The following is a 26,399-nucleotide window of genomic DNA, read 5'->3' as shown; positions in this document are numbered from 1 at the left end:
CGGCGCGAGGCCCCGGTCGAGCTGCGCCCCCAGCCGGGAGGCCCTGCACGACTCCGCTCCCCGAAGGCCTCCAGAACTCGGGCTGAACGCGACGGCGTGCGGGGCTCCGAGAGCGACGTGCGGCCGCCGAGCGGCGGGGCCGAGCGGGGACCCGCTGAGAGGGAGCCCGTTGTGCGCCGGCGGCGGCGTGAGGCCGCGGGAGCCGGACCCCGCCGCCAGCCGCCGCGCAGAAGCCGCGCCCCAGCGACTCCGGCGCCGACCGGCCGGCGCGGCGCGCGCGCGTCACTCCTGTCGACGACGGCCGCACGTCGGACGCGTCCTGGGCGACGGCGCGGCCTACGTCACTCCTGGCGACGGCGGCCGGGTTTTATGACGTAGCCCGCCAGCGCCGAGCTCAGGGCCGAGCGCGGTCCCTGTGAGGAGCTCGGGCTTCTGCCGGGCACTCCGGGCGCTGCGGCGCGCTGGCTGTGGGCTCGGCGCTCGCCCGCGAGGCCTCCCTGCCCTCGCGCCCGGGCGCTGTGGGACGGCGCGGGTGGGCCGCCGGGCCGCCGGGCCGCCGCGCCCACGCCCGCGCCCACGTCCCGACGCGCTACGTCGCCGGCGCCGCCGCGTGGCGTCATGACTTCCGGGCGCCGCGGCCGCCATATTGCTCGCGCGGAGGCGCCGCGGCCGGTGGGCGTCCCGGAGCGCCTGCGTCGCGGTCGCTGCGGCCGCCGCTATGCCGTCGTCGCCGCTGCGGGTGGCGGTGGTGTGCTCGAGCAACCAGAACCGGAGCATGGAGGCGCACAACATCCTCAGGTAGAGCGGGCTCCGCCCTGGCCCCGCGCCCCCGCCGGCGTCCCTGCGGCCCCGCGTCCTGCCCGGCCCGTGCCCGGCGGCTCCGCGCTCCCTCAGGCCGGACGCCGGGCGGGCCGCGCCGGGCTCGTCGGCCCCGGGGCCGCGCGCAGCGAGGAGCCCCCAGGGCTCGGCCGCCCGCGCGCGGTTTCGGGTTCTGAGCCCGGAGGCTCCGAGCTCCCGGGGCAGCCGCCGGGCCCGCGCGTCGGTGCCGCTGGAGCGGGCGGCCCGCCCGGGAGAGCCGGCCCCGGGCTCGCGTCGGCGAGGCGGTGGCGTCCCGCGACGGGGTGCGCCCCGCGTGGCCGCTCCCGGGCCCCGCCGCAAGCCGCACCCCGAACCCGGGCACGGCCCGCTGTGTTAACGCCGTGGGGGTGGCTCCGCGTTCGCGTCCGGGGCCGCGTCCGGGGCCGCGTCCGGGGCCGCGTCCGGGGCCGACCGCCCTCCGCGCCCAGAGCCGCCAGCCGCGCGTTTCCGGGCCACACGGGGCTTCGGCTTTGCGCTTCTGGGGTCGGTGTCCGCGCTGCCGGGTCCCCGCGCTGCCGGCGGCGGGTGTGCAGGGCAGCGCGTACCCCCTCGAGGCCCGCGGGCCGTGACGCTGACCGCTGGGCTGCGGAAAGCCTCTTCCCGGCGTGTCCCCGGCGCGGGACAGCCGCGCCGCCGCCTCCGTGGCCACCTTCCCCAGTAACCTGGAGAGCTTGGGGTTCCTGCGCGTGCTCTCCTGCCTTCCTCCCGCCCGCGTCGCGGTGCAGGGCGGCTGCCCAGGAGCGTCCTCTCCGCTCGGCCGCCCCGCGCCGCCCGCCGTGTTCGCGGTCTCCGGCGTCCGGATGGGAGCTGTTGAGCCGGACACTTGGTTGTGAAGGTCGTTTCTGAGCAGAACCCTGTACCGTCGCGGGCTGGTTCTAAAGCCAGAAAGTGCTCGTATGAACTTGACAGGCCTTTCAAGTTCGGTGAATTCAAGGGAGAGAACATAAGGTTGACGCTCCTGGGAAGTCGCTCAAGGAAATGAACGTGAACGTTCTCCGTTAGAGGAGGGATCGGGCCGGCCCCGTGGTGCGGGTCTGGCTGGCTGCCTAACAGATGTCAGCTCAACGCCACGAAAGGCAAATTGTTTTGTTGTTTTCTTTTTAAACGGCCGGTAGTTTTGTCATGAAACTTGCCCAAGACGATCCCTGCAGGACGACAGGTCCTTGTGCAGTTCAGAGCGGTGGTAGCCGGCGCAGCAGCGGGTCTCCTGTGGAAGCGGGGTGCGGGAGAGCCTCCCGCGGTCGCCAAGTCAGAAGTCTAGGTGTGCTTGGACCCGTTTTACTGTGTTTCAAATTTGTTTCAAAAATAGACTCCAAACGTAAGTTTAGGGTAATCTGTATTATTATTATTATTTTTAAAACAGTTTATTTATTTGACAGAGATCACAGGCAGGCAGAGAGAGGCATAAGCAGGCTCCCCGCTGAGCAGCGAGCCGGATGCGGGGGCTCGATCCCAGGACCCTGGGACCATGACCTGAGCCGAAGGCAGAAACTTAATGACTGAGCCCCCCAGGCACCCCAGGGTAATCTAGATTTTTGAGCTCATGAATGTGATGTTGACTTAGACCTGAATCTTTAATTGCTAAAATACTTATATGTGGGGGATGTTTTCATCTGTTAGAAAATAGTGTTACTGGGCGCCTGGGTGGCTCAGAGGGTTAAGCCTCTGCCTTCGGCTCAGGTCATAATCTCGGGGTCCTGGGATCGAGCCCCACATCGGGCTCTCTGCTCAGCGGGGAGCCTGCTTCCTCCTCTCTCTCTCTGCCTGCCTCTCTGCCTACTTGTGATCTCTGTCAAATAAATAAATAAAATCTTAAAAAAAGAAAGAAAGAAAGAAAGAAAGAAAGAAAGAAATAGTGTTACTTGGAAGAAGATCTCTTTGCAAACAGAATACACTGAAGATGGAGGCCAGCGCAGGTCCTCGCAGGATCGGTGCGGCACCTTCTGGGTGTGTCCTGTGTGCACATACACGGAAGGAAGAGTACAGTGTTTTATCATTTCTCTTCACATAATGTTCGATTTGGGCGGTTATTTTGTTGTATTGAATTTGAATACATTTATTCATATTGAGCAATGGCAGTGGTTACAAAATTAGGAAAAGTAATCCAGAGGAATTCTGTGGAGCAGTTAATTTTGTAGCCAACCCCGGGTTAGTAGACATTTTAGCTGCTTTTTATCTTTCATTCTTAAAATGTCAACATCCTTGTGCCATATAAATACATTTGCACAGTTTTCTGATTGTTTCTTTGGATGAATTCCTAGGCGTAGAATAGCTGACTCAAAAAGCAGGCATATTTTGGGGCCCCTGGGTGACTCAGTGAGTTAAAGCCTCTGCCTTCCGCTCAGGTCATGATCTCAGAGTCCTGGGATCGAGTCCCGCATTGGGCTCTCGGCTCAGCAGGGAGCCTGCTTCCTCCTCTCTCTGCCTGCCTCTCTGCCTACTTGTGATCTCTGTCTGTCAAATAAATAAATAAAATCTTTTTTTTAAAAAAGATTATTTATTTATTTATTTGACAGAAATCACAAGTAAACAGAAGTAGGCAGAGAGGCAGGCAGACAGAGGGAGAAGCAGGCTCCCTGCTGGGTAGAGAGCCTGATGTGGGGCCTGATCCCAGAACCCTGGGATCATGACCTGAGCCGAAGGCAGAGGCTTAACCCACTGAGCCACCCAGGCACCCCATAAATAAATAAAATCTTTAAAAAAAAAAATAGTAGGCATATTTCATGTTTTCCTGTATTTTGCCAGACTACCTTCCAGAAAATAATCTATTTATACAACTCCTGTTTTCTCAGTCTGGGCATTATTTTCATTTTTTCATGCTGCTGGGGCAAAAGAGGATCTTGCCCTCCTTTAGTTTTGAAATTGCTATTAAGATAGAACGACTTCCCATGTCTTTCACTTTTCACAATTATTCATGGCTTTAGTTCTTTTTGGATTTTACAGCGTTTAAACGCATTTCTAAGAACTTGATGTGGTGGTTTTTAAAGGTACCTACAGAGGAACCGCCTGAGACCTTAAGAACGTCAGGGCCCTACAGAAGGTGTTGTGAAACAGGAAATCTGAAATAAATACTGGGAGAAACGCAGTTAAGTGAGCCCGCACAGGGGCTAGTTTTACTAGTGAGACCCTGTTTTACTTTATGTGCTATTACAGCCCCATTGCACATCGTCTCTGTTTTCTGACAAGCCAAATACAAATGGTAACAGATGTTGGTACGTATATCATATATCACGATATATCGTGTATACACACACACAGACACCTCTTTCTCACGTATATATCCGTGTTCCCTGGGGCGATTATTTTTGATCGTTTGAGACGTTTCAGGCACCAGCTGTGGGAGCTCTAGGGTCTGCAGGAGCGTTTTCCGCGGACGCCTCTTTCTGTTCTTTGTATGCTGTAGACCGAGAGTTCCCTTTGGAGCTGATTATTTTTTTGTTCAGAACGATCTAGATGTTAAGGGGCATGTTGATTCTTAGAAGTCCTCTTAGTCTAGCCATTCAAAACAAATGTTGTAAGACAGACTTCTGCATACTGCTGAACTGAGTTCTCGGGTCTGTTTTCAGTCTTAAGGCAGTGTGATTTAGGGAGCAGGAGCAAAGAGACTGCAAACGAAAAGCCAGGTTGAGGGTCAGTCTCTTGAACTCTCTCTGCCAGGTGCTTTCTTTTCTTTTTTTTTTTTTTTTTTTTTTTTTCTTTTCTTTCTTTCTGTTTTTGAGATTTTATTTATTTGACAGAGAGAGAGGGAACACAAGCAGGGGGAGTGGGAGAGGGAGAAGCAGACTCCCTGCCGAGCAGGGAGCCTGATGGGGGGCTTGATCTCAGGACCCTGGGATCATGACCTGAGCCAAAGGCAGACACTTAACAGGTGAGCCGCCCAGGTGCTCCATGCCAGGTGCTTTCTTCCTGGTTTTTTTTTTTTTTTTTTTTTAAAGATTTTATTTATTTATTTGACAGACAGAGATCACAAGCAGGCAGAGAGGCAGGCAGAGAGAGAGGAGGAAGCAGGCTCCCTGCAGAGTAGAGAGCCCGATGTGGGGCTCGATCCCAGGACCCCGAGATCATGACCTGAGCCGAAGGCAGAGGCTTAACCCACTGAGCCACCCAGGTGCCCCGCCAGGTGCTTTCTTAATGCCATTTGATTACATCCTTGCAGTCCTTAGATGTCTGTGTTTAACACATGTGAAGAGGCAGTGCCCAGAACAGGAAGCCCTCGCTCATGAGGGACAGTAAGGATTTGGACAAAAAGGACTCTGGTTATGATGAGTAACAGCACTGAGACTCCAGATGGATAAAGCATGGGCTGAAGAAGGGCCCAAGGTGAGGGGAGGCAGCAGAACCCGCTAAGGTCCCATGGTTCCCCAGTTTGGGGTGGGGCTCTCAGATCATCACCAGAGCATGTGGGCTCCCCGCCACACCGGAACTGGGGCAAAATTGAACGTTCTCTCCCAGATGGGACCAAGTCTGGGGCTGCCTGTGGTTGTGTCGCAGGAGCACCCCTGTTCATGGTGCGAAACTTCCTCCCTGATCTTGGACCCATTTCCAGAAATCTCTTGCCTTTACCAGGGGGAGGGGTAGTCAGCTGCGCTCTGCAGCCTCTCTGCCTACCTCTTCTGGTATTTTGGTTCTGGACCCTTGAAAAAAATAAACTGGGGACTGTTTAGGAAGGTGGAAGGGTTAGAAATCGTGACTTTCAAAGAAAGGCAGGGAATGCAGAAAAAGGTGTCTACAGAGGAACCCATTTGCCTTCCTAGGCTTTAAGGGACTGCATTGTTTTCTTTTTTTTAATCTTCAGGAGGCAGAGCTAACGTGAGGAGGATGGTTGGAGAAAAGGCAGTTTTCGTGTAAACATGGGTTCAGAACTGGGTAGACCCAGTAGGTAACCGCTCCCACAGCTAAAACCTTCTCCTGCATCTCCAGTCTTTTACAGATGAGAACGGGGAGAGCCCGGAGCAGGGAAGATAGCTCAGCAGTTTCACCCGTGTTAGTGACACATCCTTGCTTGGGGCCACGGGGGGTTAGGGCAGGAAAGCAGCACACTCGTGGTTGGTTGTTGCTGGACCCTCCCAAGTGCCAGATCTCAAGGGCCTGCTCTGCTGTGCCTGGGTGGGTGGGTGGGGGGACACTGGACAGGCTGGCAGCAACCAGCAGAGCAGGGTGGCCAGCAAAAAGCCAAGGTTGAGGAAGAGCAGCCGGGGAGGGAGGGACATGTGAGCGGGGGTGCCGACGGGCCCTGAATGTGAGGTGCACTTGTCACCGCGGGACACCAGGATCTCAGGCCTCGCTGCTCCGCTTTGTTGTTGACCTTGTGGGAGGGTAACACGGTGTGAACCCTGGGAAATGTTTACTGAGACGCGCTTATAGCGCACATTTAGCGGGCGAGGACCTGGGTTTTGCCGGGGCGCTCATCTTGCGGGCGCCGGGCGGTGCGGCTGCAGGCGAGCAGTCAGCTGGCCCGTGGGCATGAGGTCATCACGGGCTAGACGTCGGGCTGATAGCAGCGGGTGACGTGCCTGTAGGGAAGGTGACCTGGGACTGGGAGCGCGTCGTGCCCTACTTAGAGTCAGAGTGTGCCTGCTGAAGGTTGGCCGTGGCTCTAGGATTCCAGTCTTGGCCAAAGAAACGCTTGAAATTGATGAACAATCTCGCTGTGGAAAACAAACGTCGCGTAGCCCGTGCTGTTAATCTGGTGTTCGCTTGCGGTCCTCGGGGTTCGTTTGAACATCATTTTACGGGTAGCCATAGGGATAGCAGTGGAAATCGTTGTCTTTCCCAAAACTTGACCTTCTCTGTGATAGGTTCTTTATGATGGATTTGTTGGCATCTGTGACGACGTTGAGCCTTTAGGTTGTCGGGAATTTTTTTTTAGCGTCACTGCTTTATGTAAGACCGGTGTCGCACTACATGTCGCACAGCGCAAGATGGGCCGCTCTGCCGGCTGCATCAGCTTCGAAGAAACAGCACTTCTGTTGCTAATTAGCCTCTTTGCCACTTGGGAACATTCTGTTGGGGGAAGAACAAACTGCACTTCATTTTTATTTTTGAATACACTTGACTGCCGTTTCAGAAAGTCGGGAGAGAAGTGACAGCGAGCCCGGACTGTTTCTCATGGTGGGGGGAGGCCGCCTTCATTCTGAGTCCCACCTGTCCATTTGCAGCTCCGCAGTCCCCCCTCGGAAGCCTGGTTAGGCTAGGTGGGGTGTGGGGCTGGGTTATCTTTGGGACGATCTGCTGTTACGGATGTGGATAGACTAAAAGTGGAGACTCCTCCCATCTGGACAGCTAATGCAAGCCTCAGACCCTCCTGTGACAAGACGCGTAGAAGAGAGTGCCATCACCCGGCTGTTCCGTCTCGGGCCGCTCCAGCGGGAGGGGGGATGTGAGTCCCTGCACCAGGGGCTCTCCCGTCTGGAGCCTCCCGGGAGCCCTGTGGGTAGCTTTCCGGTGGCCTGTCTCCCCTACCCCGGCCTGAAGCACTGCGGGGCCCCGTCCAGGGTCTGCATCGTGGGGTGTGTGCTGTGAAAGGCTCTGAGGTGCTCTGTCCCGTTGCCCACTTCCCCACGAGCGGGCGCTGCTCCTGCCCCCTGGCTTCCTCCATCGCTGTCTTCTCGCTGTCCTGTGTGCTGGGTGTTTTCCCTGCTTTGTTGTACCCCCGCCTGCCGGCCCCCAAATGTCGAAGGAGAGAGCGTTGGATCTGTTTTGTTCATATTGTATCCCGGCACGCAGTAAGCCCCAGGAAACGTCGCTGAATCAAAATGGGATGGCAAGTCTGCCACAGTGACGGTGGTGGTGGTTTTTAGGTTTTGAAGCGGGAGTCCTGTCCTTGGGGGTCTTACTTCTGCGGGTTTCATAGTGCACCCCTCCTTTCCCTTGCCTGCTGGAGAGGCTGTGCCTTGACATACAGGTGTTGGGTGTGTGAATGGCCGAGTGCCCTCAAAGTAAACCCACTCCTGCACACAAGGGAAGTGGTCGGTGGTGTCGGCTTACCAGGGTCCGGGACACTTGTGCCACTTCTGGGCACCCGGCTTTTCCATGTGTGTCCATGAGGCGCACAGTAAACTCCACGGAGACCTGAGGGTCGGCTTCAGGGGGGTTATGCTGCCCGTAGCTAGTCTCAGCAGTAAGTCCTCTTCGCCCCTCAGCGACGGGTGGCTTCCACATTTCAGCAGCCGGTAAGCTGCTGGCGCGGTGGACGCATGGCTCTGGGACACTTTGGGGAGAACGGCTTGGAGCCTGAAACGCAAGCTGCTTGTTCCGGGCAGTTCTCAACCGTGCGGTGACGTGTTGGCTCACGGCTCTGTGTTCTCCTCGGTGCCCGTGACCGCAGCTGACCCGAGGGGTTATTAGTGGCGACGCCCGGGAGGTCAGGTGACGTTTGCTGCGGTGCAGGGCCTCACTCACGGGCTTCCCCCAGGCTTGTCAGGAGACGCATTCGGTCCGTCCCTTCCCAGGGACTCCAGGTTACCGGAGTCGGCACAGCTTGGGAGCTGTTTGTTCTTGAGCCTCGTGGCCGATGTGACGATGGAAGAGACTGTGGGGAGGCGCCCATGGGCCTGGCACCCCTGGGCCCTGAGTTCTGGATTCCTGGCGAGCCCTGGCCTACAGGATGTCGGCGGCCCGACACGTGGCGCTCCCTGTGTGGTGCGTGCGGTCAAGTCTGTGGGAGAGTCGTAGGAGTCACACACGAGGGGGTCCTGGGAGCCTGAACCCTGCAAGGCGGTCCGGGCGGCGGTCGGCTACACTCTGGAGGAGCTTCCCTCACTGCGCGCGTCCGTGGGGCCTCCGATGGCCAGAGAGGGTCTGGGGGGATGCGGTGAGCAGCTGTGGTGCTCTCGGCCACCCTGTAGTGGCGCCGGCAACCCTTTGTCTTCTGTCTCAATTGGTTTCATCCAGTTTTGGTGTAACAAGCTGTAGAATTTTTTTAAAGACTCTCTTTCTTAGAGGGCCCTGCGTGCATGTGAGTGGGGGTTGGTGCCGAGGGAGAGAGGATGTCGTGCCAGCTCCCCGCAGAGCGCAGATCCCGATGCAGGCCTGGGTCCCACGGCCCCAAGACATGACCTGAGCCGACACCAAGAGTTAGACGCTCAACCATGCGACCACTCGGATGCCCCAGTGTGCTATAGGATTTTTTTTAAAAGATTTATTTATTTATTTGGCAGAGAGAGAGACCATGAGAGAGAGGCACAAGCAGGGGAAGCGGGAGAGGGAGACGCAGGCGCCCCATCCCAGGACGCTGTGGTCATGACCTGAGCTGAAGGCAGATGCCCAGCGACTGAGCACCCAGGTGCCCTTATGCTGCTACAGGATTTTTAAAAATTTGTGAATAAAATGCTGAAAGTTTAGAATTTAAAAACATGTCTGTAGTATCAGCAGTTACTCATTCTGTCCATTTTCCATTCTGTATTCCTTGGCTTTAGAATTTTGTGTCTTAATCCAACTGTGATTTTGTTCTCTCTTTGTGTGTTTCAGCAAACGGGGATTCAGCGTCCGGTCCTTCGGAACAGGAACACACGTGAAGCTCCCAGGACCAGCACCCGACAAGCCAAATGTTTATGATTTCAAAACTACATATGATCAGATGTACAATGATCTCCTTAGGAAGGACAAAGAACTGTATCCCAGTGGGTCGCCCTTTTAAAAACCCCGCGTGCTTGCCTCTGGCAGGTGTCCTCTGACGTGGGTGTCGCTCTGGCCTCCAGTCTAGGGCTGTCTGTGATGCAGGTACCTAGCGGCTGCCTCGGGGTATGGTGCGGAGTCACACGGCACATGCGGTGTGCAGGGGGACGCGTGGGGCCTGCCGAAGCAGACGTGGAGCCCATGTTGACAAGGTCGAGGGCGGGTTCTGGTGTAACGTCGGCCAGGGCAGCAGAGGCGAGGAAGGCAGGAGCCACAGAGCGGAGTGGATTTGCCCGCTGCAGGGCTGCCCGCTGCTCCGCTCCGCAGGCGGGTGTGCGTACGCACACGGGAGCACAGTGTGCGCTCGACCCGGGTAGACAGGCAGCCTCGCTCCTCTCTGCCATGTCTGCTACCAAAGGAAGCATTTTAGAAGCACATAACTTGAGAGAACTTCATTTCAGGAAGAGGCAGAACAGACTGGATCTGCTAGTTAAGACGCATGTGAAAGGAAGGTTTGTTTTATTATTGCTCATGTTGGGAGAGAGCACGCACACAGTGAGGGGGGCAGGAGGAGGAGGAGAGGGAATCACAAGCAGACTCCGCACTGGGTGCCGAGCCCAGTGAGGGGCTCAGTCTCAAAACCCTGAGATCACGACCCAAGGCCAAACCCAAGAGTCAGATGCTTAACCAACTGAGCCCCCCCAGCACCCTATGAAAGGTGTTTTTCATTATGAACGTGGCGTCAGGCTGTGTAGTGGTTGAGACCATTGCTGCCTGGCCTTTGCCCGGGGCACTTCATGATCACGTGTACTAGAGAACTTCTGGGCCTGCCTTGGTACAATACGGGCTCTCCGGTTCTCGGGATGGAACCCAGACATACACCAGGTGAAAGGAACATAGGCACCAGAGAGAAGAGTCTGTTCTCATGTTGGTGCTCTTGTAATTTTTAATAAATTACAGATGTTTTCTGTAAATCTGTACATTACTTAGCACGGAGTGTGGCCCCAAAGGTCACGCTAGCAAAATGTAAAACTGGACCCAGACAGTTGCTCCGTCTGGCTCAGTGCTCACCGCCCTCGGCTACAGTGAGAAAGCTGTCGGGCGCTGAGGCAGAGTGCCGTCGTGGGCGTGTGGGGCTGTCTGGGAGGCGGGAGTGCAGGACTCGTGGTGCAGCTGACCCGAGGTCCTTCTGGGAAGTCCTGGGTGCCCCCCCTTTCTCATAAGCGGCAGAGCCTGCACCGGGGAGAAGACCCTGTGCATCCCCGGTGGGCTGCGTCCTGGTCTCCGTGTCACAGTGCCTGGTGCGCTGCTCACGCCCTCGGGCCGGGGGCCGGGGGCGGGCTCTGGCTTACCCCGAGGCCCAGAAAGGCTGTTCGCCCTGAAATTCTCTTTTGTGTTGAGAGCAGCCCCTGAGCCTCGAGAAGTGAGCACTAGCCGCCTTATCCTAGAGACACCGTGACCGTACCTCCAGGTTTCCTGTGTGTGAACTCTCCACGTGTCGTGAAGCTTCCCTCGAGACCACGTCTGTATTTGAAGGTTTCCAGCCAACGCCATTCATTTTTAAGCTCTTGTACTCAGAGAAACCAAAACAGAAAATAACGTGCATACTTCCTTAATTATTACAGATGAGGCCTCTGCATTGGAGCTGACCATGGTTGCTCTGTTTCTAGGAGTGGGCAGCACTTTACCATGTTTTAAGAGGACGGGAATGAGAGGGATTTGGAGTAGGAGGGTTGGTGTGCGCGTCTTAGCAGTTCTGAATGAAGGAGCAGGACCAGCTGCTCCGAATTCAGAATCTCCCTGTGGGTTGTCTTCGTGCAGATGCACGGTCTCCCCATAGAGCATCCCGTCCAGGAGGCATCCGCACACGTGTGCCTTTGCTGCATCATGGGAAAGGTGTGGTGGTTGGGGGTCATGGCTGTTTCCACGGTCACCAGCAGTATTTGCCTCCTGAGACCCTGCGTAGGAAGGTCACCTTCACGGACCGCCCCTTTTGAGTGCCCCTCACGAGGCTCTGGAAGAGAGATACCTTTGTCAGCTTATTGACTTCACTTGGGTGGGATTTCTGTCTTCTAGGAAGGGTGCCAAGTACATCCCTGGACCAGTAAAGAAGGGGCATCTGCTCCCGGGGAGGGGGGATGGGTTGGTGTGCACACTGGCAGGACCCTGGGTTTGGGGGCACAGGCCTTCCCCGTATGAACGCAACAGGGAGGGAGGCAGCGGTGTTCAGCTGTGTGTTGAGGGTCCCACACCTGGTTTGGGAGGTGCTCTGAGGACAGGAGGGGACTGCCTGACTACTGATGGGGGTGGGGGAGGGGCTGCTGTTTGGGTCGCTTCGGCATCGGCATCCGATACAAGAAGTGGAGGAAGCACCAGAAGCCAGGTCTGTCACCGCAAATACTGGGGCTTCTGGGGAAGCGATGGTTTTAGGATGTAAACCGTGGATGAGACAGGACATTCAGCAAGTTGCTCAAGGGCGAGCGTGACGTCACAGGAGGAAAGTGGTACCTGACTGGCAGAGCCGGGAGGTGAGGTGGAGTGGCTGGGGGCTGGGCTCCCCTATGTGTGCGTGCACAGGGCGCTGGGGGCTCAATGCAGGACCCTGACGTTGAGCTCTCAGTACGTCTTGGCCCACGGTCCTGTTAGTGCGGAAGCTCCTTATTTCTGAAGCTCTGGCTGTTTGTAGGTGGTTTTCCCTGTGGCTCTCCATCTGTGGGCAGGGTGGCCCCAGGGGGTGGAGGGCCAGGCACTGGTCCTCTGTCCCTGCAGGACCTGCCCCTGGGAGCACGCGGAGGCCAGGGACGCAAGTTGGGACAGAAACCTCGTTAAACTAACTCTCAACTAGTTAGTGAGGCTAGACTGGGCTGGTTACCAGTTCCCTGTGGGGATTATCTGCCGGTAATACTGGGAATCCCTGTTGGCCTGACCCTCTGCAGACCACCAGAAACGTCCGCTTTCTCGCTAGTGAGGGTCCCAGAAGAGCGCTGTTGGGAGAGAGTGCACGTGGCCGGCGAAGTGCGGCCGGTGGGCGCTGCTGTGCCTCAGGGTTGAGCAGCCATCACCACGGCAGATTTTAGCACATTTTCAAATCTCATTTAAATTTAATTAGTTAACATAGTGGATCATTAGTCTCAGAGGTGAAATCCAGTGGTTCTTTGCCTGCCGCCACACCCAGGGCTCGTTCTATCACGGGCCCCTCTTCGTGCCTGTTCCCCCGCACCCCCTTCTGTGCCTGGGGGCTCCTCGACTTTCCTGCATGCAGGGCCCTGGAGTGGGTTCCCCCAGCGTGTTTGAGGCTCACCCGTGTGCTGGCGAGGGCCAGGCTGTCTTACTTTTTAATGTGATTTATTTTAACCTTCCTTTTTTCTTTCTTTGCCTTGGAGTTATTTTGAATACGGAGCAGCCTTAACCGTGCCCTGTGGGCTGGAGCAGAGTGGTGGAGCTGGGTGCAGGCTCCAGCAGACCGGGCTCCCCTTGCTGAGGGAGTGGGGTCTGCAGCTGAACCCTCAGCCCGCCTGGACAGTCTCGCTGAAACGAGACCACAGTTCCTTCGCATCTGAAGGGCCCGTCGGGGACCGCACTCCCAGGATCGCTGGGCCCCATTGGGGGTCTCCACGGGGAGGGCTGCCATGCCTTTGTGAGGTGTTCTGGGGAGCCCGTTTGAAACCTTGCAGTAGATCATCGCTGTGAGAACTACAAAATCACTAAAAATCATTTGTCTTAAACAGTAACTGTGTAAATAATAGTGGCATTTTTATTTTTATTTTTTTTTTTATTTTTTTTTTTTTTTTTTAAAGATTTTTATTTATTTATTTGACAGAGAGAGATCACAAGTAGGCAGAGAGGCAGGCAGAGAGAGAGAGAGGAGGAAGCAGACTCCCTGCCGAGCAGAGAGCCCGATGCGGGACTCGATCCCAGGACCCTGAGATCATGACCTGAGCCGAAGGCAGCGGCTTAACCCACTGAGCCACCCAGGCACCCAATAGTGGCATTTTTAATACGAGAAGAGACAGTTGCTCCTAAACCCCGATGGGAAACCCAAGTAGAACGAACACTCTCCGGGATCCTGGCTTTGTGCACAGTCGGGAGACACTGGCTTTGAGCCTGTATCCAGCACGTTTTTCTAATTTTTCTCCATCTTGTGTACTCACCTTAGGAGTTTGGCTTTTTTTTTTTTTTTTTAAGATTTTATTTATTTATTTGACAGAGATCACAAGCAGGCAGAGAGAGAGGGAAGGGAAGCAGACTCCCCGCTGAGCAGAGAGCCCGATGCGGGGCTCGATCCCAGGACTCTGGGGTCATGACCTGAGCCGAAGGCAGAGGCTTTAACCCACTGAGCCAGCCAGGCGCCCGTGGGTTCGGTTTTTTCGGCCACACTCTCACTGTCCTCCTCCGGCTGCGCTGTCTTTGAGGCTTCGGGCAGCCGTGTGCACTTGGCCCGGGTGACACGAGGCCTGGTAGCAGAGCCGTCTGATGACCCGGCACCATCCTGTAAACGTCTCTTCTTGTGATTTCCTTAACGCTGTTTTTCTAGCTTACCTGACTCCTGGAACACTGTGTGGTGTAGACAGACTCTCAGTGTGAGGCTGGTGTAACCAGTGAGTTTCGGGGCGCCAGTGGGCTGTCTGGTCTAGGTTTTGGAGAGTCAGTCACACTTGGATCTTTGCCTGCGGGGGCGCCCCTCCCCCCAGTGTTGTTCAAGGGTCCGCTGTATGTGTACCCAGGTCTTCAGGGTGCTGTTTTTCTTGTGTTGGGGTAAAAGCTAAAAATAAAAATGAATTCTGAGATTGCTGGGTCCCCACAGTCTCCTGACCTCTGTCCTGAGTCCGAGGCCAGTGGACACAAGCTCAGAGTTCTGTCCTCCCCGAGGTCCTGTTGTTCTGCAGTAGGGCCACTGGTCTTTTCCTTTTGTTCAGGCCCGCCTGGGCCCCTGTTTCAAGCTCAGCGGGCCGTCCCCCACTGTGCTCGGCGGGGGTGGAAGGAGCTGCCAGGGCCGCTGGTCCCATCATGGGAACGTTCCCAGAGCTCTTGCTCCCTGCCCCCAGCGGGCTCCCGAGCTGGAGGGGCTTGGCCCCGCCCCTTGCCTCGCTGTATGGGACCTTCCCTCACTGCACGCTGGTTGGCAGCTATGTTTTTAAGTAGTTTTTGAAAACAGTGTTTATTTAACAGAGTGTGTTCCTAGCTAAACACTGATTTCTAGAGAAACTCTGATCTAGTTTTGCTGATTTTTAAGCTTTCAGGTTTTAGGAAAGCACTTGTGCTTAAAATACAAATCATGACCTTACACTACTCCAGAGAGGCAGAAGAGCCACCATCACGTCTCCTCTAGGGAGAGGCCAGACGTTGGACACAGACGGTTGGCTGGTGGCTGCCAGGGGTCACTTGCGCGTCTGGGCGTAACAGAGCCACGCTGACCTCACCCACGGCTTCCGGAGCTCGCCCAGGGCCGGGAACAGACGTGGTGTTCCCAGCCCACGGCAGGTGAGATGCTGACGCCAGGTGTGTTGGGAGAGGGTTACGTCACGTGGGTCACACCTGTGGTTTCCCATGGCCTAATAACCCCACGGATGGCGCGAGGAGGACTCTAGACCGGAAGGTCTCCTTGCCCCCAGGCCTCGCCGCGGGGCAGCAGTTAGGTTGGGGGCCCGGGGCTCTGGAGCTGGCGTGGAAATTTCCTCCAGGGGTTCCCAGCGTCTTGTTAGTGCAGCCTCCCTGCTTTGCAGAAACCGCTTTGATTTCCAAAATGAACTAACTTTTAATATAAGGAAGTTCCAGCTCAAAAGCTTTTTGTGTGGTGGTTCTCAGAGTGTGGTCTAGGAGTCCGGCTGTCCCCACAGCCCTTCCAGAAGATCCCGGCCTCGGAGCTGTCTGCCTTTCTCACTCGGCCGAAGTGTGCCAAGGGCTCTGTCAGAGGCTCCCGCCCACTGGGTCCCAGTCCTGCCTCTGATGGCTGGTGGGCCGCCATTGTGTTCTTGTGAAGCCCGGCGACAGCCCAGGGTGGCCCCCGACCCGCCCACTCCCTGCAGCGCGGGGCTTGGCCTCTCCAGCTGTCCTCCGGCGCCTCTCAGGACAGGGAGGAAGGGGGATGGGCAGAGCTGCCGGGTCCCGCTGGCCACTGTGAGGCCTGTGGAGACCAGATGTGCGCAGTGTGGGGAGGCCACTGGGCGCACTCGAGCCTCACCGTTGGCTGACGTAAGAGCAGCCGTAAGAAACCTCTTGCTTCCACACTCTGGTGCTTCACCCTGAGAGCGCGCCTGAGGGGTGTCTCCTGGATCCGAGCAGGTGAGGAGTGGCCCGGTCTTCCTGCGTGCGCCCCTTTACTTGGCTTCTCCGAGATTCACACGTGCGGTCTCCTTGGGCCTTTCTCCCCTGAATCTAAACTTGGAGTTGCTGCGGCCTGTGGCAGGGAGTAGGCCCCGGATGGTGGAAATCACGGGAGCTGTCATGACCTCGGAGGGGTGGGTCGAGGGGCGGGTGGGAGTGCGCCCTCTTCCCCGGCCCTGACCCAGGAGGACGTGCGGGAGGCGAAGACTGGGTTGAGCAGGAGGTGTGGGCTTGAGTCCCGGCGGCCCTTACGACAGGCACAGCTCGCCCACCAGCCTGGGGGGCAGAGTGTGACTGAGGGCACCCCAAACGGAGACGCTTTTCCAGGTGTGTCCACCTTGGAACAGACTCCTGCGTTTGGGGGTGTGGGCATGACATCAGGGCGCCGTCCTGCCCATGCTGTGTCGTCAGCAGATGCCCTCGGACCCTCTGTCCAGGAGGGGCTCCCAGTGGGTGTGTGACCCCTGAAACAAGGAGCGTGAGGGACACACGTTCGGAAAAGTGGGAGAGAACTGTCCTCAGCACCTTCAGGGTGGCCTGGTTCCTGCCCTGGCCCCAGAGCCCATCTGAGCCACATGCTCTTCCTCGACGGCAGCGGCTCCTGTCCCAGCCTCGCTCGGGGCACACTGGGCATCGCATTACCCCAAGAGTAAGGTTTTGAGGTCTTTATGATGAAAAGCCGCTGCCAGTTCCTGGTTCACGCAGTTCTGGGTGCGCTCCAGTTGGAAGACACTTAGGGACGCCCTTCTCTCCCGTGGCCTCTGCTCAGCTCGGGTTTCTGCTGACGGTGAACCTCGCCGACCACTCTGCCTTGGCCATGGCTGTTTTCCCCGCGGCCTGTTCTTGGAGGCCTGTGGCTCTGGCTGCTCCGGCTGGTCCCTGTGAAGAGTGCTGTGGGGGGCGGGGGGGCGGTTTTACAGGGACCGTTGGCCCCTTGGATGGGCTCCTCACCCTCCCCGTGAGCCAGACAGTTTGTTGTGCAAAATGCGTTGTTGGGACAGCGTGGGAGCCGATCTCTGGGGGCGGGCGGGCAGCCCGGGCTTTGTCTGGTTACTGTGCCCTGGTCCTGCTTTTGGTTTGCCTCTCTTTTCTTTCTTAATGTTCTTTCATGGTGAGACAGCTCTGTTTCTCTAAACCACTCAGGTGGTTAGAGTTTCAGTGGGGAGCGAGGTCCGTTTTATTTGTTCCCTTGTGCCGTGTTGCCGCCACGCGGGCGTCTGCGGCGTCGCAGACCATTCCCAGCCCGCAGAATGCTGCCTTCTGGTGGCAGACGGTGTCCAGCGCGGCCATCCGGCACGTCCGTCCCCTGCTGCTGGGCTCAGCCTTCTTCCCCACGGGAGGCTGGGGATGTCGTCCAGTCTTGAACCATTTATGTAGAAAAGACATGGAGTTGCAGACTAAGTCGTAATTTTAAAGCTTTTTCTTTAAAAAGTTAAAAATTAAGATCACCTTCACTAAAATTATTCATCTTCAGTGTCAGCTTTTTGTTTTGAGGTTAAAATTTTGATAAAATTAAACATCTGGGGGTGGGTGTGTGTGTCTTTGAAACAAAGACCAAGGGGGTGCCCGGCTGGCTCCGTGGGCAGAGCTTGTGACTCTCGAGCTCAGGGTCGAGACTGCGAGCCCCACGTTGGGCATAGAGCTGCTTCAAACACACGCACACACAAGGACTAAAAATAATTCCCCCACTGTAATTTTATTTATCTAGCCAAGTTACTTGAAGTGTTTTTGTGAACGTTCTCTCAAATTTAAATGAATGCAGTGTTTTTCCTGGTTTGGACAAGTGGTCGTCCGCTAGTTGTATTATTTAAGTCTCCTACAATGTACTAGACAGGGCACTGTGCTGACCCTTGTCGCCTGTTCACATCAGGCCGACGTTCAGGGGCCAGGAATGAGACCCTCGCTCTCACTAAAGCTGGGGGAGCCTTAGAGGAGGTCCTGAACTTTGACCTCACTGCCCCCACCTCCTGGTGTCCCCCAGCATGAAGGGTCCTCCAGCCAGTACTTTCAAACCCCATTCAGAGGTGGGTGTTTCCTTTGAAGAAATGCGGTAGCCTCACCCTCCCGCCACTGCTGATGGTCGGTGCAGGGGTCGGAGGGGGGCGGCCGTGTTGCGCGAGGGGCAGTTGGCCTCGCGGGGAGGGGGGGACAGCCCCTCCCAGAAACGTCTGTTCCAAGCAGCACAGCTCGCCAAGTGCCGGGTCAGGCAGATCAGCGTCTTCCCACGTCCAGCCCACCACCCCACAACCCCGCCAGGACTGGAACTGACCCCGGCGAGGCGGGGGGGCGGGTGTCCGCAGCGGCTCTGGGCGATGCTGTGCCCTGGGAGCTGCGGCTGAGGCTGGGGCTGCTGTCCCTGGCGTGCACAGCGTGATTACAAACGCAAATGTTTTCTTCCCGGCACGTTCTCTGCGATTCCAGCCCCGTGGAAGCGACTTTGCTGCTACTGTGTGACTCTATGTGGTCGTGGGCGCCTCTGCCTCTGCGGGCCTGCTCTTGGCCCCTGCTGCCTGCAGGCCGCGCCTCCCAGGCCCGGGTCCCCACTGGGAGCGTTCACACCGCGCGGCGCAGGTGGGGGGCTGGGGGGCTCTGGGCCCCGCACTCTGAATGTGCTAACCCAGGGCCTGTTTTCCCAGCGCTCTTTATATTCTCACGTAAGTAACACTTGTCCCTAAAAATGGCGCTGTCGGCCTTTCCTGGCAGGCTCTCGGGGCCTGTGTCCTCCGGGAGGTGCCGAGTATGCAATTCGGCGGTTCCCCGAGTTCACGCGTGCGTCTGCAGGATCCAGTGCGGTCCTCGCTGTTCTGTCGGGGGCCATGGCCGTCTGACTAACAGGAAATGGCCCTGAAAGGTCTGCGTGGAGGCAGGCAGGTGCCTGTCCGGCTTCCTCCGGAGGCCGCTGCCTGTGGCTCTTGGGGTTGTGTTTTAAAAGAGGCCTTCAGTGAAACCCCGGAGCTTTTGTTCTAACAGATTCTCCGTGACACGGGGCTTTGGTGGGGGCGGAGGGGGGAGGCACATGGCATCTGGCCCTGCGTGTGGGGCCTGGCACCACTTTACGGTGTGGCCCCCAGCAGACTGTCCGGCCCCGCTCTGTGGGCTGGGGGTCAGGGAGGGCACCAGCCCATGTGTCCGCTGAATGCGCGGGCTCTGGGGCTGCCCCATTCACGCCTCGTTGCTGATCTGAAGTGAAGGCAGAAGTGTTGCCACTATATAACCCTGAGATTTGAACTAAATACTTGAATCATTCCTGAGATGGGGTGGGGAGACCCAGTTCCCTGCCGAGGGGGGCTCCTTGGACACCTGCCCCGCCCCTCACGTGTTGCACACTCCAGAGGGAGGCCCAGGGGGCAGGAGGGGGTGTAGACCCTTGTGCCCAGCAGAAGGGAAGGCTCCTGACTCGGGGCTCAGATTTCCGAGGCCGGGGAGTTGCCCTTCATTACGGCTTTGGGAATGGGAGATTGCCCTGGGCTTCCTGAGCGCACGGCCTGCTTACCTGGATGCTGTGTTTTGTCCTTGAGCCTTTGGGGGGCTGTCAGACACTCCAGTTCTCCTGGGGTGCGGCCCTCTTCCTCGGCATCGCGCACCCCGCAGCTGTGTCCTGCAGCAGTGGCGGCGGGGACCTGGCCCACAGGGCGGGCGGCTGGCGCTTGGGCATTTCTGAGCTGAACTGCCCTTGGATCCCCCCCCCCCCCCGGAGGGCTCTTGGGTCCTGCGTAAGAGTTCTCGTCTTGTGTCTGTGCTTCCGGAGGTCAAACTAGATTATAGGGAATTGAGAAGACGAACCGGCCTCTGGGTGTGGCCCACTCTTGGGGAGCCTCAGCCACAGGGATTTGGGTCACATCCAGAGCCAGAAAGTGGAAGGACCTGAATTAGGCATGGCAGCGTTTGGGGACAGTAGGTGTTGGTACCCAGCCTGCATGTCCTTGGGGCGGTTTGCCCCGCATCTCGGAGGTAGACGCCATCTGCACGGGACACGTGAGCCGCATCTGGTCCAGCCAGGGCCGCGTGCGGCTGCCAGCAGCATGTTGACCACGCGGCGGGTGTACAGGGAACCCAGGCCCCACCCCAAGATGAAGCTCTGGGGTCCCCTGGCTGCAGAGCGGGAAGACTTGGGGCCTGTGCCCCTGCCCCGATCTGTGGGCGCTGTGAGGATCTTGGTCCCAAAGCTCCTTTAGTGCCCAAGTACCACCTCGCTGGGAGCCTGTCTCCGGCTACGGTTGTTTCTGCTTAGGGACCCTACTTCTGCCCTCAGTGTCCCAAGCCTGTCTCCCCCAGGTTGGTCTTGTGTTCGGCTGGGGACACTTGTGAGGAAATGAGACTTGACCTGTGCTCACCTGTCCTTGGCAAGAGCCTCTGTCTGGCCAGCCCGGGCAGAGGCCCCGGGAGGGGGAGGAGTGCGGGGCGGGGGTGCGGCAGCAGATCCCTGCCTCGTGGCTCAGGGGGGATGGGGGGCTCCGGTGGTGAACCCCTGGCCTTGGGAGAGCGAGCCTCTGGTCCGTCATTTGGGCTTCTGTCGACGCCTTTCCCTCGCTCGGAAATGGCCCGTCGGTTCTTGTCCCTTGTTCCTCAGCTCAGGCCTCCGTCTTCCCTGCATCCTTCGCGGAAATGTCTCCGCTTTGAGCCCGGGCTCTGCCGGTGGCAGGCTCCACGGCCCAGGCCCTGCGCTGAGGGCCTTTCTCTGGGGCCCCAGCGTCCGTGTCCACCAGATGCGACGTGGCTTTAAAGATGAAAACGTCTGGCTAAGCCTCTGTGTCTTGGGCTGAGGAGAATATCAGGGTTGAAGTTAAACCTGGTGTTGGCACAGTTGCCCTGAATCCGAACTAGAGCCGCGTGCCTCGGCTGTCAGGGTTAGAGCAGCTCTGCGGGAGGACAGATGTGCAGGGTCCCGGAAGGGCGGCTTTTTGAAGCACCCGCTAGCCTGGCCTCTGGGCCCCGGGCCCCCGGCTGTGCCGGCGAGGCCGCCCGCAGGCCCGAGGCCCCATCCGTCTCCGCTGCTCGGGACTTGGGTTTCCCATTTGCGTTCCAGTTTTGCAGAGAATACAGGTTGCCTGTGGCTACTGGGTGTCCTGCCTGGTTCCCGCTTCTCTCAAGATGCCCGCATGTCTGCCCGGGGTGCATTCGGGCCCACACGCTGGCACTTAGGTGACCGTCCTTAAGGAGCGCGCGCTCACTGGTGGTCTGAGTTGAGACCTCAGAGTGTTTCAAGATGGTCTCTCCACGCCTCCTCGGTGTGACACAGCACCAGGTCCCTGCCGGGGCCCTCCCACCCTCCAAGCGCCCCTGAGCTGTGCCGGCCTCGCTGCTGGGCAGGGGGTCAGGCGGACGGGCTCACAGGCCGCCTTCACCGGTTACAGCGGAGAGCCGTGAAGACGCGCCTTCTGAAGGCCAGGGGCTGGGAGAGGGCGACGCGAGCTCGAGGGGGCGGGGGGCCTCACCCCGAGGCGTGCAGGAGTCAGAGTGCGGGACTGTGGCTTCGTCCCCATCCCCTCGACCTTCTGGAACTATCTCGGGGTTCGTGTGGAGGCTGAAGCTTCACTAGGAGCGCCTCCCCAATCATTCCCAGGGCACTTTCAGTCGGTGCTGGGGAGAGGGAGTGCCTGCCTGCATGCCACGTCTTTGCCCCCAACCATGTAGGAACCCAGTTTTCCAGGCCAGTCAAGGGAGCCCCTTTCTCGGGAGGCTGTGGCCTGCCACTGAGTCTCGGGCCTGCTGCTCTGCTTCTGGGAGTCGGCGGGCCATTCGCCAAACACGGGCAGCCAGGTCCGGGCCTGTGTGTGGTGGGGCATCTCCCTGCCCTCGCGTGGTTCCTGGGGGAGCTCCGGGGCCCTGTGACTGGGAGCAGCTGGTGGGTTTGTGGGTTCATGGGCAAGGGCTCCCGGCTCGTGCACTTCCTGCCCAGCCCGCCCCGGGCCTCGCCTCACTGCTGTTGGCCAGGATGTAGCCCAGAAGGGCCGCTGCCACTGCTTTCCTCATCCACTGCGGGGGGCTGGGGTGTGATCCCTGAGCCAGACATCTTTTCTTTCAGGACGTGAACCCCAGTTTCGTTTGTTTCTCTTCCATATAAATCACGGAGGCTTAAGTAAGGGAGGGGCGGTTCTGCGAGCCTCCGGGGTGCTGCTGTGGGGTGCCTAGTGGCCGGCCGGCCCTTCTGGCCTCACCAAGAGCCGCACCGCGCCCCTGGGGACGCTGGTACTCGTGGTCTTCCTCCGGCCGGCAGGGGCGCGCTGTCCCGCCTGCCCCGGCCGCCTCTGTCCCCTCTGCGGCCACACAGGGCTTGCCCTACGCCGTCTCTTCACGCTGGACTCTGACGTGGCGCACAGCCTGTGCGTGGCTCACAGCTGCCCCGGGTGCAGCTGTGGGGGGATGGGCTGGACCCCGGGGATGCACAGTGGATGGGACACAAAAGCACCTCCTGGCTGACAGTGACACGCCTCTTCAGCTTAGAACTCTTGCACGGACTGCTGGGGACGTTGTGGAAGCGCCCCCCGCTCTCTGGACAGGCAGGAAATGTATTCTGAGTGATGGGAGGTTGAGTAAGTTGTCATAATCGAACATCTGGGGAAACCATCAAACGTGTCCCTCAGAAGTTCTCAGGTAGCGTACTTCTCTTAAATAGAATTAACGAGATGCTTATCCCTAGTTGTCAGGAACTCCCTTTAGGGCCTTTGTCCCTGTCTCTTGAGGGTGGTGAACCCTACCCCGGGGCCCTGAATATAGACCTGGTCACTGGGCTTGTGGGGGATGGGCCGCACACCTGCTGCACGGCCCGTGTGTGTCCCCTTAGCTCTGAGGGACTCCAGCCGCTGGAGGCTCTGGGCCGCTCACTATTTCCAGTTAACCTGGGGCTTCTCCCCCCTTCTTGCGGCTGAAGTTGCCTTTCTTGGTGGTTTCCAGATGTTTCTGGTACTGCTGTAACTGAGCCAGACTTGGGGGGATTGGCTTTGTCTTTGCTGAAGAGCTTGTGCTCTGTGCGTGGTCACTAAGTCGCTCGAGGATGAGTCAGAGCCGCAGGCTGAGGAAAGGCGAGGAAGCGTGCAGACAGCAGCCCTCTGCCTCCCAGAAGGGGCTGCTGGAAGGCTGCAGCCTGTCTGCGGGGCTTAAGGCAGGTGCCTCCCCGCCCGCCTCGTCTCCTGTGAGTCCCAGAGGACAGCCCATTCCCCAGAACGGCCTCAACCTCTCCGTTGCTTCAGTGCACCTGCCGGGGTGGGGGGCAGCTGGGCTGGTGCACGCTGGCGCCGAGCTGGACGGGGTGGGGGCTGGCGCGTCCCGCACTTGAGAAGTCTTTCCAAAGTCCCTTGACTCCAGCACTTAGCTACACGCAGAACGGCATCTTACATATGTTGGACAGAAATAAGAGGATCAAGCCGCGGCCGGAAAGGTTCCAGAACTGCAGAGACCTGTTCGATCTGATCCTCACGTGTGAAGAGAGAGTGTACGATCAGGTGGTGGAAGGTAAGGCCTCAGACCGCTTGTGCCCCACGTGCCTGGGCCACTGCTTCGCCCGTCACGGCCTCGGCGGCTGCCCTGAGCAGCACACACAGCAGCTTCCAGGGCTGGCGAAGGCGGGCAGGGCCCTCATGAGGACGCCCCAGCCTGCCTGGCCCGCCTGAGGATGGAGGTCGGGGGAGGGGGGAGCGCGGCCCTCTGCCGGTCATGTCCACCCGTGCAAGACCACCTGCATGTTGTCTGAGCACGCGGTGCAGGTTTTAGGGTGTTGGGACACACGGAGGGCGCATGCAGAGCGAGGGAGCCAGACTGGGGGTCTGGCCCTCATTAGTGAACGCACTGTTGGGTGCTCCAGCCCGGGGCAGCCTGGCTGCTCGTGGGAAGGCGGCTGGTGCGTTGGGCTTGACGGTCCCCAGGTCTCCTTGAATCACCCCCACCAGGCTTGGAGGCGCTCAGGCCTGGCTGACCACCCCTGGGCCAGGGACAGGTAGAGCAGGTGCCCTGGTCCTGTGGCCTCTGACCGCTGTGCTCTGTTCCCGGCAGATCTGAATTCCAGAGAGCAGGAGACCTGCCAGCCGGTGCACGTCATCAACGTGGACATCCAGGACAACCACGAAGAGGCCACCCTGGGGGCGTTCCTCATCTGTGAGCTGTGCCAGTGTGTGAGTGTCCGGCTCTGCTCTGGCCCAGAACCAGGCCCAGGCCTGACCGGGGGTCCCTGGGAGCAGTCTGTGCTGGAGAGACATACCAGGACCACCTCCTCCTGACACACAGGTTTTACCAGGAAAGGGGCTGTCACGCGACTCAGCTCATGTTCATGTCGGGTTATTTTCAGGTGTCCAAAGCCAGGTCAGTGCCGATGTGCCTGCCGGTTTGCCCATCGGCCGCGCAGGTTTCACTTAAGAACTTTCTGCTTGTTGCGCAGTTGGTGGGAGCTCAGTGCCTGGCCGTGTCCATGCCAAGAGCTCCTGCCAGGACTCCGATCGGGTCCAGCAGAGCCCAGGGCCCCCAGAGCTTCCTGGATGCGGTCCTGTCCTCCTCTTCACCCTCGGGACCTGCCGGTCCTTGGCCTTCCCGGAGTGGCCCTGGGCATCCTCCCTTGGGTGGAAAATCATAGGGGCTTTGTCGCTGCTGCTATGCGGCTGTGCCCAGAGCAAACATTTTCTCTCTTTTTTTTTTTTCTTTTTTTTTTTTTTAAAGATTTATTTATTTATTTATTTGACAGAGAGTGAGAGAGAGATCACAAGTAGACAGAGAGGCAGGCAGAGAGGGGGAAGCAGGCTCCCCGCTGAGCAGAGAGCCCAATGCGGGGCTCGATCCCAGGACCCTGAGATCATGACCTGAGCCGAAGGCAGAGGCTTCACCCTCTGAGCCACCCAGGCGCCCACAAAACATTTTCTCTTAAATGTGACGAAAGAACGTACCCAAGGAGAGAGCCATACGCCTTGCCCTGTGTTCTGCCTGTGAGATCTGATTTAAGTCAGCCGGCTCTGACAGAAAAGCGAGGGAAACAAGTGGCTTATCCAGAAGTTCAGAGACCCGCAGGCCTGGACTGGTTTGCCACGGGAGGGACCTGGGTCCTCCTCTCCTGGTGCTTTCCACACAGCTTCTGTTCCCAAGATCCCTCAGGGCCCAGCATAGCTGCTGAAGCTCCAGCACTTGTGCCCATGTTCTGGCCATTACGCACGAGAAAGGGCTGAAGAGGAGCACATGTCCCAGAAGTTGCACATGTGACTTCTATTTGGGTCACCCTGACGAGAAACGAGTCCCAGAGGGGCTGCTTGTCACTTCAGACAGGCACTGCTTATAGGCCAAGACTTAGGCCAGCCCACGCCAGCCCTGAGTCAGCCTGGAGCCGGCCACTGGCTGCAGAGCTCCTCGAGGGCCGTGGTTCTCCACCAGGGACACCTGACCACATCCGCACACCTTTGTGGGTCTCACAACTTGGAGGGGACGTGAGGGGCGGCTGGTGCGTGGAGGCTACGGCGGGGCGTGCCTTTGAGCAAGTGGCTGCGCCTCTGCCCGGCGGGGGTGGGAGGCCTGTGCGCTCCCGCGGTTTGTGTCCTGGTGCCCCGGGCCTCCCTTCCCTGGTGGGCTGCGGCTGCAGCAGGCCCAGGGCAGGGGTGCCTGGGAAGGAGTGCGCGGGGCCGGGTGAGGGGCCGCTCGGTGGGCGCCGGGGGTGGGCGTGGGGCCGGGGCTCAGGGCGGCCCGCCTGCTCTCCCCAGATTCAGCACACGGAGGACATGGAGAACGAGATCGACGAGCTGCTCCAGGAGTTCGAGGAGAAAAGCGGCAGAGCCTTCCTGCACACGGTCTGCTTCTACTGACCGCTGGCCCGCGCCCGCCCGCCCTCCCGGAGCCATCTTTCTGAGCTGCCTTTTGTCAATACCTGTCCTTCCTGATACTCGATCTTACCTTCAGGTGCTCTGCCGGCCGGCGGCAGTGGTGCCCACGGACTGTGCGTAGGAAACGCAGAGACGCAAATGCGCGATTCAGAACAATCACGTTTTTTCTTTCCCACGTGTACTTACCGGTGGGATGTTGATTATAAAGGTTTTTTTTCTTTACCCAAAACAGTAAACAACGGTTTCCAGTACATCCCCTCCTGCGTTTGTGGCTCTCGTGGTTCCTGCCCTTCCACCCCCAAACTTGCTGGAATGTACAAATAACCCGAATAAAGCCATGGGCTCTGTCTTGCTGGGAAAGAACTTGCAGTTGTCCAATAAATCAGCGTTGCTGGCCGTCTTTGCTTTGTCCGGAGTCCCCGGCTGGCCTGCTCCTGCCGGCCTGGCACACGTCCCTCTGGAGGGATCTCTGGGCCTGACCCTGCAGCTCAGACTGCTTCTGAGGTTGGGGGGGCGGGCACGGGGTATGGGGGCACTGCCTGCGGGGCAGCCAACTTCGCAGCAGGATCCTGCGGTCCTGCTGCCCACGGGGACTACTGGAAGAATGGAGCCCTTCTCCCGTGGCACCTTCTGGGGCTGAGATCAGTTGTCCCCCACGTGGCCTTACTGCCCCACGACCCCTCTTGACCCATAGCTTGTGGGAAACCTCAGGTCCCCGTGGGGAAGTGTTGGGGACTCCCGCATAGGCAATGCTGGCCTGGGGCTGTGGGTGATGGCTTGGCTCAGGGGCTCCTCCCAGGATCCCAGGAT

The 26,399-nt window shown here is 58.5% G+C and overlaps 1 protein-coding gene across 1 annotated transcript; it reads left to right on the top strand.

The window, feature by feature from the left end:
* Positions 1-624: 624 nt before the first annotated feature.
* SSU72 (SSU72 homolog, RNA polymerase II CTD phosphatase) lies at positions 625-25,952 on the top strand. The gene is made up of 5 exons (XM_059134969.1): positions 625-798; positions 9,328-9,471; positions 23,111-23,250; positions 23,788-23,906; positions 25,470-25,952. Exons 1-5 carry the CDS (start codon positions 719-721, stop codon positions 25,569-25,571), a joined length of 585 nt encoding a protein of 194 aa, XP_058990952.1. The 5' UTR covers positions 625-718; the 3' UTR covers positions 25,572-25,952.
* The last annotated feature ends 447 nt before the right edge of the window (positions 25,953-26,399 follow it).

The sequence above is a fragment of the Mustela lutreola genome, chromosome 10, assembly GCF_030435805.1.
Source record: "Mustela lutreola isolate mMusLut2 chromosome 10, mMusLut2.pri, whole genome shotgun sequence".
Lineage (NCBI taxonomy): Eukaryota > Metazoa > Chordata > Mammalia > Carnivora > Mustelidae > Mustela > Mustela lutreola.
Note: the sequence above shows the minus strand (reverse complement) of the source record. Positions and strands in the feature narration are given on the sequence as shown.

What these genes read in the sequence shown, in the direction of transcription:
- SSU72 (XM_059134969.1), top strand. Translation starts at nt 719, where the DNA reads ATGCCGTCGTCGCCGCTGCGGGTGGCGGTGGTGTGCTCGAGCAACCAG. An exon ending in GAGGCGCACAACATCCTCAG is followed by an intron (nt 799 to 9,327) that starts GTAGAGCGGGCT and finishes TGTGTGTTTCAG; the next exon opens with CAAACGGGGATTCAGCGTCC. An exon ending in CTTAGGAAGGACAAAGAACT is followed by an intron (nt 9,472 to 23,110) that starts GTATCCCAGTGG and finishes TCCAGCACTTAG; the next exon opens with CTACACGCAGAACGGCATCT.